The sequence below is a fragment of the Sipha flava genome, unplaced genomic scaffold (genome assembly GCF_003268045.1).
Source record: "Sipha flava isolate LNK unplaced genomic scaffold, YSA_version1 79_pilon_pilon, whole genome shotgun sequence".
Lineage (NCBI taxonomy): Eukaryota > Metazoa > Arthropoda > Insecta > Hemiptera > Aphididae > Sipha > Sipha flava.
The window spans coordinates 987,293-1,002,676 of NW_020273620.1; the positions used below are offsets into that span (position 1 = coordinate 987,293).

General features: G+C 31.6%; 1 protein-coding gene across 2 annotated transcripts in view; it reads right to left on the bottom strand.

Annotated features, from left to right (window-relative positions):
• Window positions 1–4,258: 4,258 nt before the first annotated feature.
• LOC112692984 overlaps window positions 4,259–15,384 on the bottom strand; it is a 55,542-nt gene continuing 44,416 nt past the window's right edge. For both annotated transcript variants that reach the window (XM_025567830.1, XM_025567831.1), the window contains exons 6-15: window positions 15,225–15,347; window positions 14,095–14,349; window positions 13,169–13,425; window positions 12,729–12,870; window positions 10,430–10,575; window positions 10,181–10,373; window positions 9,205–9,633; window positions 7,455–7,686; window positions 6,386–6,699; window positions 4,259–5,776 (exon numbers count right to left, since the gene is read on the bottom strand). In XM_025567830.1, coding sequence (XP_025423615.1) covers window positions 5,253–5,776; window positions 6,386–6,699; window positions 7,455–7,686; window positions 9,205–9,633; window positions 10,181–10,373; window positions 10,430–10,575; window positions 12,729–12,870; window positions 13,169–13,425; window positions 14,095–14,349; window positions 15,225–15,347 — 2,615 coding nt within the window. In that variant the 3' untranslated portion in view covers window positions 4,259–5,252. The remainder of the gene's footprint in view (window positions 5,777–6,385; window positions 6,700–7,454; window positions 7,687–9,204; window positions 9,634–10,180; window positions 10,374–10,429; window positions 10,576–12,728; window positions 12,871–13,168; window positions 13,426–14,094; window positions 14,350–15,224; window positions 15,348–15,384) is intronic.

Genomic DNA, 15,384 nt, shown 5'->3' on the forward strand with positions numbered 1-15,384 from the left:
CTATTCAAAAAGTCAAGTTTAATTTTTCTCGTCAGTAATTTTTTTTTGAATTTTAAAATGAATAAAGACTGGCGTTTGAGTAAAAAAGGACGTCTCAGGCTATGTGCATTACGGAAAAAACCTAATTTTGCCAACTTGAAACGCAAAAAACGCGAAGATCATAAAAACAATGATGAGGTAATTATAATGTATATTGATTGATATATAGTGAATATATTTTTTGTATTAATTTACAAATTAAAATAATTTTGTAAGTTTATTTAGATTGATAAATTTATTGATTTTACAATGGTGTTTGTTTTTTTACTTTTTACTTATAACAACTTTATAACGTTTTTGAGTAGAAATAATGCTTTGATTTTTTACTTCAGTCCTTCTTTGAAAGGGAAAATTCATCTAGTTGGTACTTTGGGGAGTCAAAAGTAAAAGATCAAGAAGTTTTCAAAAGCGTTAGGAAAAATCACAAAAAAATAACGGAAAAACGTGAATTTTTATGTATAATCAGTTTTTGACAAAATCAAATTTTTTAATTTGCTGTACCTCAAAAACGAATCATTGTAAATACTTGAAATTTTCATCAAATGTTTACATTAGCCGTATTTATTTACGATTACATTTTCAAAATATTTTGACTTTTTTAAGATATTTATAGACAATTGAAATTTTTGAAGTTTTTTTGTGTCTATAAAAAAAATTTAGCTATCCAAAAAATCTTTAAAATTGAATAAAAGGTTTATTATAAGTTTTACTTATTGTAGTAAAAAAAAAAAAAATCAAAAATCGTTAGTTACAATTTTTGTTTATAAGCATTAAAGTTCAAAAGTATTTTCTTCGTATATATTGAATTGTGCATGCGCGTATGGACGCTAGAGCATTTCTAAGAATTGTAGTATTTCTAGCTATAACATAAATATTTTATCGTTTATATATCATAGTACCAAATACATTTTTTTTTTAAATTTTCTTTTACTGTATGCTTATAAAAAACGAATAAATTAAAACAATTATTTTTCACAAAACATAGACAAGAGAGTAAAGTATTCAAATGTGTTTTCAAAATTAAAATCAGGATTTAGTTACCGGATGAATTTTTCTTCAGCTTTTTGGTTCGAATTTGTGAAAAAACGACCAGCTCTCAGCAGGCTTAAATGGTTAGGTAGGTAATTAAATAATAATATATATGTATATATAAAATCTAGATTTTTACATCCCATTGTACAGTCCAAATAAATAAAGTCCATATTTATACAATCCAGATTTTAAATTCCATATATATACGGTCCAGATTTATATGCGCTCCCACAGTATTATTTATGTCTTATAGTACTATACTGTCCAAACTACTGCCTATATTGTAATAATATTGGATCATCAAAACGTGAAGTTGTGCAAATTAATATAATGTAAAGATAAAATGTTCATTTTGATTATTATTGTAGTTCCGGGAATTCGATGTACAGTGGTATGATAAAAGCGATAACGGATTAAAAACCCTTATGTTCATTTACTACTCACACATTGGCACAGCCAAAATGTTCATGTGATATAAAATTCCTCCTTAATATTACTCCTTAAAACATGCTACGCTCCGGCCCCCTTAAACAATTTTTTTTGTAATTAACTTAACTTATTAATTGAAATTAAGTTAACGACATTTTTAACTTAATTTATGCAATTCTCATGTAAATTAACTTAATTGAACATGAACTCAATCAACTTAACTGAGTTAAAAAATATCATTAACTTGCCCAGCCTTGGCTAAAATTAAGTTCATACAAATTTGGGGAATGGCATACAAATTCATACAAATTGCATACTAAATGTATAGTAAAAAAAAAAAATATATGAATTTCGTTGGAGGGGGGGACGTGTTTCAGCCAGATTAACAATCTACGCTCGTTGTATATTATTTTAAACCGTAGTAGTTCACCACAATTTTTAAATAGATATCGTGCAATGGTTTTGAGCATTATTTCATCAATTCATCTTCCCTATCATTTTGACATACTTTTGGTTGTTCGTGAGTTCCACAGGTTAGTTTCACAGGTATGATAAAATATGGATTGTTTTTTGTGCATGAAAAGTATAATTAAAATTATTAGTTAATTTTATTATTTTGTGATTAAAAATCCTGAACCGAATTGAAGTATCAGTTAATTAATTAATTTTTTTTAAATTTTATTTTAAATTAAGTTAAAAGTGTGTTTTCCCTTACAATTTTGAAACGCTCCGTCTTTGATCAATATAATTGTGACTGTTTTTTATTTGTATTTTATTAATTTATAAAAACTCTCTATACACTGAGTCATATTGTTTTTCTATAAAAGTTTGATTTTTATTATTTATACTCGCATTTTAATTTTAATTATGGAATGAATGTTTCTTACATTTTTTTCTTTAATACATATGAAATAATTTTCTTTATTTTCGCATATTATTCCAATAAATATATTTAACTATACAGGCAGGCGTGGTTTCAGAGACTTACCAAGGGGAGGGAATTTTTTTTTAGCTATCGCTAAATTGCAGAGAGGGCTTAGAGAATATACTAACCTGGAATGCAAGTTTACCAATAAATAATCTCTTGTATTTACACATTATACTTGGTTTTGTTTAATAAAATATTTTATATTAAAAACTCTAGCCTTAATAATAGTTGTTTCCTCAAATTTTTTTTTTTTTTTTACTAAGTCACAGAGTCCGACTATGTTCTGATATTATGATACACACCTTAATATGGTTTTAAGGCAAAATGAAATTGTCAGGTAAGTATCTAATTAAATAATCTGGATTTTACAGTTTACATGTTCAAAAATATATTAAAAAATTTACGTTTTTGAAAAGCCCGGAGGGATATGGCCCTAGTGTCCCCCACCCCCTTGGAGCCGCGACTGTATACTTGCTTAGGTAAGAATATTTAATAAATTAATAATCAGTCAGTCATCATTATTGATTATAATATAATTGTTTTTATTTCAATTTCAATTAGTACAGTGGCATACGGTTTCTTTATTGTAATTTTGGTTTTAATGTATAATAATATGCGGTTATATTTGGATATAATTTACTAACAAAACTACAGTCTTAGTACAATTTATAATTTTGATACCTAGTATAATTGTATAACAATAATTATCATAACAATAGTTTTAACGTATTCCTATAACTAAATTTCAATTAGTAATTGATTTCTAAATAAATAATTACAATATTGTTCAATAATATGTTTCAGAATAAAAGTCGTACTAAATTGATAGGAAATTAAATTATTTATATATTATTATTTGAATGCATTGAGTAATATACATATGAAAAGAAAACACTAAACTTTTATCGCAAACTCTATTCCCACTTGAACTTTCTAATTACCCGTCTTTCTGATATCAATCTTCTTGACAAACCGTTCCGTCGATTAAACTGTAAATGGTGTCGTTATCTTCTTTAAAAAAAAAAAAATAAATAAATAATAATAAAAGAAAAAACAATGTTAAGTGTACGTATACGAGTATGAATGTAACTTCTGACACAAAGCGTTCTATCACTGGATGGCCTCTCTCTGATATTTTTCATGTGTTTGCAAATTATTTTTTCATATCATCTTATTGTGCAATATCATATTTGTTAATTTTCTTCATAAATAAAAAAATAAAAATAAATTTATATAAATAAAATAAGTTAAATTTAGATTATAGATAGTGCATATAGAGTCATGGACAAATCTAGTTCAAACATGAAAGTGGATTTTTTATAATATGATATTTTTAAAAACAATTTTTATAAACATATATAGGTATAACTAGACATATCTAAGTTTATTCTGAAACATACTGTAAGTGGTATTCCATCATATTTAAATTTTTATTAAATGCTAAAGAGTAACTCTTCTAAAATATTTAACAAAAGAAATCTTTATCGGTATTCGGTAATACAGTGTAATACAATACATGAAATTATTAATTATAATACGTATAATTTTGAAGTATGGATATATTCGTAGTATATAGAACTTATTATGTAAAAAATACACAGTTGCTTAAATTATTTGATTGAAAATGAATAACGACACGCAAAAATCAAAAAAATATTACTGGATTACTGGGGTTCTATTATTCTATAGGCATTAAACTTAGATATCGAACGTCAAAAGTAATTGAACAAACGATTAATGAAAACTTTTGTTTTTATAATACATTAACTAAATTTTTTTAAATCATCAACCGATTTATAAATGCTAAAATTACGAACGGAAAAAAAAAATATTTTACTTGATATGTTAAATCTAATTGAAAATGAAAACCGTTATCGCATAATTTGACCTAATATTGATATTACAAAATTATGATAGAACAGGAGTATTGATGGAACATTCATCACTCAAAAGATATTATAGAAGTATAAATATAATATATAGATATATTTATAATATATATTTGTTATACACGATATCTGAAATATTTTTACATATACACACGCGCACACACACAAACACACGTATAAATGTATATATATGACCCTAATAGATAACGTCTTTACAACAACAATTAAAAAATAATAGAAATAACAACATTTAATTAGACAAGTCGAACGCAATGTGGCGATGGATCGAACATTTATAGTATATCATGATAATAATATATACGTAGGCATATAATATTACATCGGTCTATCTCTTCGAAATGGCAAAACTACGGGATTTTTATCGACTATGATCTTGATCATTCTTAATAGTATTAATGAATACATTCTAGGGACGAAAAAGGAGAAATTTGCGATAGTATTGAAAAAAAAAAAAAAAAAACCATAAAATATTAATTAAAACCATTGGCTTTGGTATATGCAGCTATGCCATACTATTGTAAAAATTAGTGGCTTATACATGGACGCAGTCGTCGACTTTAGTGTAATAATTTGCTTTCAATTCGATAAAACCAGGTTTTCCATTATTTAAACGATCGTAGCGGCACCTAGTGACCGCGTCCACGTAGGAGCACTAATTTTAACAATAGGACGGCGTACCTGTACGGAATTTTTAAATCGATGTTAAAACGTACATAGACTACAATCGTTTATGATGTGATTGGGTTCGAGTTCACAAAATGTTACGCTCGACGATTAAATACCTATGAAATCGCACGGGGTACACCAGACAGGGGAATATATGATTCTTATAAAATTATAACACATTATTATATTATCATGAACGTATGTTGTTTGAAATAAAAGATCCGTTTTGCATCGGCTCTCCCGGCCGATCACACGCAGCTCTCCGGTCCGGGGATACCGCGGTTCGTGATCGACGCCAAAAACTGTTTACCGTAGGTCTGTTGGATCATTATATCGGGTGCCACCGTCGCCGCAACGGTCGTACGGTCGTTGCCGTAGTCGTAGTCGTCGTCGTCATAATCGTCGCCATTCGACGCGTTCAGATTTGGATATATGTTGTTGCCTCGCTGCTGCACCTGTTGCTGCTGCTGCTGCTGTTGCGATAGCAGTGAATACTTTTTGCCGGTCTTATCGTCGCATGCCGTGCGATGGTGGTTGTTCGGCGCGATCAGATTTGTGACGATCGCTGTTTCCGTCGCGCTTGTCGACGACACCGATCTCCCGCCTTGTCGTTTCCACAACAAAATCAACGTGACGCCGACGATCGTTACGATCATCACCGTCAACGCGATTACTATGCTCGCCGTGGCACCATTGCCGCTGCCGCCGCCACTACCACCGTTGACCGATTTGCTTTGCCGGTCGTCGCTGCCGCTCAACATTATCCACCATTCTAGAAAAAGTCAAATATCCAACGATCGAAATCGACCAAAAGTTCGGTATCAGCAGGGGGAAAAAACGTTTGAAACCGGGTGGAAAGAAACGAGGAGGAGTCGAGGTGTGAAACCGTGCGGGATATAGTGGTCTCTGCATGACGGTAAGCGATCGTGCATCGTATTCGAAAATCGTTCCCGGGGCGATCCTTTTGAATCATACTAATTTATTACATTTTTGATTATTATTCACGAAATTAGATGCTGACGATAGTCAGCTTTGGGATTGCCGAATTTTTTTATGGCCTATAAAGGTTTTATTTTATAAAAACGATTTCCGTTCACACGTGTAGTAATATCATTAAACAGCGAAAGATATTCGTTTCCCATAAGTGGAAGTCAAAATTTGATAAGTTTTTTGAAATAATAAAAAAATAAATTAACTCAAAACATATTTTTTCTTGGATGTATTGAGATAAATGAGTAAATAACGCTAAAAAAGTTATTAAGTAAAACAGAAATTTTCTGTTCGGCGGATTTTCACCGAACAATAAAGTGTAAATTATAATATCAACTGTTTTTATTACATCCTTATTCATTAGTAGTAAACAGTAATATTATAATTTTACCGGTCGACGACGTGCCCACAGGACCTTTCGTGCTGCTCTCGTTGGAAGACTCACCGTGCCACCACCACGGATGGCTCAATAAAATCGCGTTATCGCTTCCGAGATAAGTCTGTAGACTTCGTCCCATGCGATTGGCAGCGTATGCGGATAGACTCAAATATTTTTTATTTTCGTTCGGACCAATTCTTAGCTGAAGATTCTTGCGATTCACTCGGTACTCGATAGAATTACCGTTCGCCGTACCGGTGATGTTATCGACAAGCCATTCGCTACGATATTTATTACGATAGTTGTCGGCTGTTTCTTCCGTCGATCTGTAAACAACATAATATTAACTATGAAACGCGCACTATATATTTGTCGGGCCCCATCCAACATCGTGTGATCAATCGTAAAGTTAAAATGACTAGCGATCATATTGCGTGCGAACTCAATTTCAAAGGAGCAGCTTGAGCTCAAGCTAAAAATAAATTCATCGTAAAATCAAATAACATATATTCTTCGAAAAAAAGTAAAACTGTACATCAAGCAGTTTTTTGTACTAAAATTAAAGTTTTATTTAAAATTTAGAAACTTTTAATCGAATCAAAATTTCTTTTACAGATTCATCATTTAATTAAATTATATTTTAAAAATATCAGATTTATAATAATTATAATTAATTATCTGCATGGGTTTTTAATATAAAATGAAAATGTAATTTTTGTTCTGCGTGTAAACAAAAGTATATATACATATATATATATATATGTACTTATTCTCCATTCAAAATAAACATAATAACAAATAAACATTGGTTTATTTGAAAAAATAAGATTTTCAAAACCAAATAAAAATATGCAGTTTATAATCCAAGACAAACCCTACTTGTATGAACCATTTCGCATGTAAATATAAAAACATACTTGAAGTGTTAATTTGAAATGCGGCATTCTTTATACAGGATTTGTGTCAATGAAGTCTATATCGATAGAATCATATGAAAATATTAATGATTACACTCAGTTACAGCGACATCACGGCGGGATGAGTTTTAAAAATTTGTTTAAATAAGTTTACGATAACTGACCCGTGAAACGTTGTTGTCAAAACATTACTCTCATAGATCTCCAGCGAGTAAATCACCGGCCTCACTCCCCCGTCGTTGTCGAAATCACAGGTCACTGTAGCTATGTCCATGTCTTCTGCGTTATTAGTGGTGGATGGCGTGCGTCGGTGATAATGTCTGTTACCGTAGCCAAAACGTCGTTCCTGATCTTTGGGCAATCGAATTGTGCAGCTTGTCAATGCACCCGGTGAAGCTGCATTTATAAATACAAAATACGTATTTTAATAATTGTTTGAAAATAACCGGTTTTTAAATTTTTCCTTTTTTTCTAACTTCTACGTCATGGTTTTAACAACCTTAGAGATGTACACATAATACAAATCTATGAATAGAAAATCCTAAAATTAGTAATAAAACCGTTGAGAATCTAAATAGTTACCACTATATACTACTTTGCAAAATCATTGATGTATACTAATTGACAATAACACTCGCTATGATTTAATTGCTATTAATCATAAACTTGTACTGAAAATAATTATTCGATTTCTGTTTGCTATACAAGTTTATATAACACAATGGCTAGCAGCCAAGTAGGTACGTATGAAATAGACAGTTATCAGTGAAGTATTTGAAATTTGCACTTCATTATAATTAATAAAATCTTGAATAGTTTAGTACTTCTCTGGGATAGTTTTAATTAGCATAGATAGACTTATGTACAAAGAAAAACTTACATATAAGAGTATATAATATATACTCTATATACTTTAAGTACAAACTTAATAATTTGAGTTGTTAAGAAGTAAAAATCTTGTTTAAATATTATAGTATAATTTTCATTGAATCAACAAGGATATTCTGAGGCCATTTAATTAAATAATATAAAAGTCGAAAACAAAAAGATAGTTTTCTTTTTAAGCATTGGTAACACATGTTATGTGCATTTTATAAACACGCAAAGAGTTCATGGATAATAACAAGTTATACATGTGGTATTATGGAAAATAATAATATAATATTGTAATAGAGTTAAATAGAAAAATTATTTAAATATTAAACGCATTTACACGTTGATATGATTGGTAAAACAACAGTATACCTACGTAGTAGTTACCCATCAGAATATTACGGTATCGAACACCGATTCAGTTCTATGGTAAATAACTGTAATAATTTTATATGGAATTAATAATAACGGATTATTTTGAGACAAATTTAAATTTCATAGCGCGTTTATGATTTGTTAAAATTTTAGGTACATAGCAAAAATAATAATTCAAATTGTTGCTATAATTGCCGAAGTATAAACGTAAAAGATTAAGTATACGAGCTAAAAATGGAACAGCATATGGTTTAAAAATATTGATTCTATTTAAAATTTAAAAGCTCTTAAGTTTTTATTTATAGACGAACAGCTTTTAGCGATTTTTGTGTTTATTCTATAATGCAGTGTTTCTCAACCAGGGGGTCGTGACCCTCAAGAGGGCCGCGAACACCTTGGATTGGGGTCGCGTAGGTCAAAAATAATAAACCACTGATTTACAAAATATACATTTTTACCTAATATAGATGAAGGAGGGGGGGGGTCGCGAAGTGATTGCCATATTTTATATCTATTTTGAGGGTCGCGACACTAAAAAGGTTGAGAAACAATGCTGTATTGCAATTGCTTTGGATTTTCATGGCTGCGACGAGATCCGGGCCTCGTGTAGACGCACGCGTATGTTATTTGAAAACACAGCCGTCACAAGACTTCGAATGCACTTACAGGCCGGCACTATGTGATACAGACACGGATTCTGTTGTCGGCCGACTGCGTTCGTGGCCCGGCAACTGACCGTATCGAGCACGATGGGCTTTCTGACGTTCGCCGCTCTGTCCACGTACTGGACTACATCCGCGACGCCCACGGTCATGGCCGGCAGCTCCAGTACGCCGATCACTAGCCCGGTGGCCGTGTCGTTGGGCGAGCCGGACATCGCGGTAGTGACGTAGTTGCCGGTGGCCACCACACTCGGTGACTGCTGTTGGTGTAGTTCGGTTGCCTCGGCCACCCCTGGCCACACGAGCCATTCGAACTGAACGCGTTCGTCGGCGGGGTCGGCTTTCACCCGGCATACGATGCGCACGTTCTTCTCGTTCTTTTCCACGCCCACTAGTTGCCGTTGATTTCCGTCATCGGCGCAAACGGGAGCGACTAAAAAAAAAAAAAAAAACGCGCACATTAAGTATTATATTTCCCAGATTTTCAGTCATTTCGAAAATCGTGTTTTCCAGCGGTTTGTAAAAATATTTTTCTTTTAATTTAGTTTAAACATTTATTAATTTATTATTATTATTAGTATTTTTTTTTTAGTATAAATGGTAACACGTAAATAATTATTTATCTAACGATCCGAAGTGTATTATGTTTCTCTGTTATCAGTGTTTGAAAAGGATGTCGTTCGTTCACGTGTTCAATTTCATATTTGGTGAACGACACCCGAACGTCACTCGCGTCTTTCAAATATAATGCGAACGTGAACGACTCGACGTTTATGTTTTTAATGAATTGACTTAGATGATTATAGACATATTTTAATTACATTAAATAGCTGAAAAACTAGGGTTAGATGGATAAAAAATTTTATATATGTAATTAACTGGGCTACTTGTATACCTTGAGATCGAAACAAGTCATATAATTTAAAAAGACAATATTTTTTCAATTAAATACTTATTTGGTTACCTTAAATTTTACTTACATTGAACGCGAAGAGTGACAGGTCTCGAACGACCCATTCCCAAGTCGTTACTGCACTGGCAAGTGTACCGGCCAGAATGGCGCCGACCTACGTTTCTTATGACCAAAGTGCCAGCACTTAAAAGAACGACTTTGATGTCAGAGTTTATACTAATACTACTGTTGCTGCTACCATTTTGTAAGATTGGATGACCCTACAGTAATAAATATGATTATATCACAATTTTAAATGAACTTAGGGAGTACTTACATTGTGATACCATTCAATACGATTTCGTTGTTTACCTTTTTCTCCGCCACCATTTAGTACCTTGCATTCGAAATACACGTCATCTCCTGTTTTAATTCTACTGGGATCAAAAGTGTGACCCAAACTCAATTTCACTATAGGTGGGTCTGTGAAAAAAATTCAATCAGAATTACATTCATCAACTTAAATCTATAGCCAATTATGATATGTTATCAAGAAAAGTTTTAACATCACTATTTCTAGTTTTTCACTAAGACTATATCGAGAGAAAACTTTTGATTTTTCATAATTAAACTCGACAAGTTACTAAATTGATCAATTTCATTGATTGAACTATTTTTTCATGGAGATTTTTATTTTTTCTGATATTTTTTCTGTTGATAAAACTAAATAATGTGATGAAAAAAAATTTGAAATAGAGAACAAACATAAAAAATGTGATAGTGAATAAAAAGACATTTGATACAGAAAAAATTAAGGAAGATAAACCTAACTAGTGGAGGGTGTGAAAAGAACCCGAAGTATCGTAAACTAATTCGCTAAGTACCCGATGAAGATATATATAGTACAGGTTAGATTGTAAGTGATTGCGATGCATTTCATATAGTTATATGAACCTGGAGTAGTTAAAAAATACGAGTATATTCTAAATCTGTTTATTTGTTCAAAGAGAGCACATAATCACATAACACGCATAATTAATTACAAGTGACAATGTAATAATAGTTTGAATAAAATATATTATAATTATTATGAGACACAATTATAAGATTATAATAAAAAATACAACAATATTATGCCTTTCCTGGATAATGTAACAAATGTATCTTAACATGATTGGAAATGTTCCTTAATGAAGAAGAATAATTCTATTTTTAGTCAATACCGGTTCAGTGGCGGTGCTAAAGTTTGCGAGGCCCTGAGCAAAATAAATGTTGGGTCTTATATATTATATTAATAAAATATTTTAAGTTCAATTAAATCAGAACCACGGGGCCTTAATTATAATTTAAGGAGCGGGACCCTGGGCAACTGCCCCAATTGCCCACCCCCTCGTGCCGTCCCTGTACCGGCTAATGAACGAAGTTTGGAGCTTTAAAATTAAAAATAAAACATTATCATTTTTGAATCATAACCCTATAGACTTCAAGCAAAATTAAAATATTTTGTTCAAACTCAAATCAAATGGTTTAAATGTAAAATTATTATCATTAATTCAGCTATTTAAGATGTATTTTTTTCAATTGTGATGAAGATAAATAAAAATTTATGTTTTAATTGATATCCGGTCACTGTGAATTGAGAATGATTTTAAAGATTTTTTCACACATCGTGTGGGTTATTTGATTTGTAAAATGTTATACAAAAATTTATATATTGGATAAAAAATAAAAAATATAGAGTATTTTTAAAGTTCATAATTGATAGATTTTTATACTGTCAGATATTCACGTTTTATAAATCACTCCTTGAATAATACTATAGTAGAGCTAGATGAAATCGAGATATTGCTATTACAAATATCAAAAAAAACTAAGGTTGACCTGTTATTGATGTTGCGACCTGATTAAAAACTAATCAAATAAATTGATGGTATCAACAATTGAATCTTCTAAATGTATTAATAGAAAACATAAACATAGGCTAGGCATTAACCACGAGACAATATTTTATTATTTACTATATTGGATAATAGATTTATTTTGAAAACTACGATAACGGATCCGAGATTTTTCAGAAACAATATATAGTTTGGCTTTTTGCCTACATTCGTTCGGTTCAACTAATATGTTCCTAATACCATTTTTACGTCTTATTGATGGGCTAGATATATAATATATTTTTATATGATTTTTCAATTAAAAATTAAGCACTATCGAAATATGTAGACATGCAATGCGGTTCATGTGCTTTGAATTATTTTATATTATATTTAAATTATGATTTATAGCTAAACAACAAAATTAAAGTTAAAATTCGATAAAGAAAAAAAAAAACCATCTGATTAAATGTATTGCAACACGAGTTTCCCAATAATAATTCAATACGTTTTGAAAGCTTTAAGAAATGTTTTTTAAATGAATAGAATCAGTATGATACATTAGATATTTTCGTAATATAGAGCACTTATAGGGAACCCAGAATATACAAATAATACATTGTGAACCGAAAACGAATTACTACGCGAATGATTGGTTAAAATTAATATAATACGATTTATATAAATAAAATAAGACCTAATTGCCATGAATGTAAATGCAATTTTGATAAAAAGCTATTTGTAATTAGTCAAACTTACATTGGACATACAGTAGTAAGGCTTTGTTTTTAATATCATCCTTCGTTGTGTTAATATCAGGATTCCAAGCTCGGCATCGTAAATATCGACCGTCGTCACCCGGGATAGGTCTAAATCGTATCCTACTGCTATGTTCGGTTTTCTAAACAACAAAGTTTATTAAAATAAAGATAAAACAATCGACAAAGTGAACACGGAACACGTATTGAATTGTTATGAAGGTAATACAATTATGTGTCTACTGCGACGAAGACATGTTCAACTCGACGATATTCGTCTAGTGTTTAATTTCGTTAGAAATAAAATAAAGCATCGTACAGCGTACCGTATGGAATATGACGTGTTATATTGTGCGGAATAAAATTAAAATTTGTCCGATCGAGATAAACTGAAAATATGACGATCGCATAATACGACGTTAATATTACGATGATGCTCACCTCTATTACTGTTATACGAGTCGTCATCGGCGATGAAGGTATTTCGTCAGCCAAAGTACCATTACCGTCAATGGACCATTCAATCGTAGCTCTGGGACTGGCACCGTCGGCCAAACACTCGCCTGTGTACCACTTGCCAGATATAAGATTCGTTCCTTGTACTCCTCCGCTATTATTGCTCTCCTCGTTGTAGTTGACGGTGTTTTCCGATTCGTCTATTTGACGGATGTCGACTATTCGTACACTTTGCACATTCACTGCGCACACACGGTAATACGAAATTAATTTTTCAACTGACTACGTGTTTATTACTAAGCAAACCATTAATGGATTAGTTTTTTCGGCTTCTACGTTTAATAGGAACCACCTATTACACCAACTCATTTTTATAAATGTGGTTTTTAATGCGCAAACGTGTACGGGAAATATTAGCCAGGTATACATCATATTATTAGATTCTTACAAGCTTTGTTCATTTAATCCACTTTCCTTGTTTCATGCTCGGGAAAAAATTAAGAAAATAAAGAACGATCACGTTTTTTTTGTCTTTAAAACTATAATAGTTGACGAAGTAAAATACTAACATTCTCTATGTCGAAATTTACGTCAAATTTATTGAAATTAAATATAAAAAAAATACAGTTTGACAGTTAGATAATACCTGCACTATAACGTTAGATATTATTCTTGCACGAACCGTTATTTATTATTCATTAGATTTTTTTTAGTTAGTCACTTGTCCAGAAAAATAAATCATTATTGAAAACGCAGGAATTATAAAATAAACTGTATGATACGGGCACTTATAAATGTGTTCAGTAATCTGCTTATTTTCTGCAATTATAATATTTATATAACCGTTTATCGGTGGCCACTACATAAATCCACAGAAACTTGGGTTTAAGACTTAAAGCGAATATACTTACGGTACATATTTATCACGACTGTCATGCGGAGGTTGAATTCCATAGTGTTGTCGTCGTTTCCCGCAAGACACGTGTATGTACTGTTAGCGTGACTCCGACTCAATTGATTAATTACGAGTCTTTTTGTTGTTGTCTCTTCATCGTTACTGTTGCCACTATAAGATCCTTCCTCCGTAAGATCCATTACCCTCATACTAAGTGATGAAGTGATTTTTCCATTCGCTGAATACCATTGCACACGTGGCTTTGGTTTTCCTATACGATAGCAAAGAAAAGCGAAGCCGGTAACAATTTGTGTATGACTCTTATTACGGTCGAAAATGTTAACGGTATTAATATTAGATATGCATTGATAACAGTTTATTACATTTGTTTACACATAATAACAATTATAACGTAAATCAACGATTTATTTTAATCATGAATATACGATCGAAAAACATACATCAACAATACGAATACAGTTGAATATAATTTTTTTAAATGCTTGGGATTAATCGTGGAATTAATATATTTATAGATAAAATATTCATATTCAATGGGGGGGGGGGGGATAGATTCGAAACATGACTGTTGTTCACGGATCTTGATGAAATAATGACTAACCGACAAGAGATTGAAAAAAGATTCCTAAGCAGGAACCTTAAGCTTTGATTATAATTAGATGATTAGTTTATCACGCGTAGTTTAAATAGTAAATTAACTTATAGTATGGTTTAGTGGTATGTAGTACGGTCATTTTAATAAAGTTTACTACTGTGTTGCATTCTAAAAAAGTAAATGATTACTAAACGAACGGTTTTGTAAATAATTAAGCTTACAGTTATAATTTTGACGGCCCTACGATGCGGTTCGTAGCAAAACAAAACCCTATGAACGGGTTTAATATTGGTTTTATAAAGAACTAACGGCGGTGTTTAGACGAGGGTTCATAAAAACTGTTAACGAGCGATAAGAAATAATATATACATCAGACGAAATAAACGATGGCTTCTGAGACGATTTAAAGTTTGCCGCGCGGCGGTGCAAATATTTACGGTTTTTACATCCCTTATGGACTGCGCTATACTATTATAGGTACGTATAAATAAGTTTTTACGGCAGCGCCGCGTATAAAACAGGGTCGTTACCTCCTTGAACTTTGCACACCAACACCAATTGGCTGCCTTCCGGGACCGGACCGACCACGTGGTGCGTTCCACCTTCGATTTCCGTCCCACCGTTGTACGCGATCGTCATCTTGTCGGGCGGAACTGCACATTAACATTACACGACATCGTACGTTAGAAC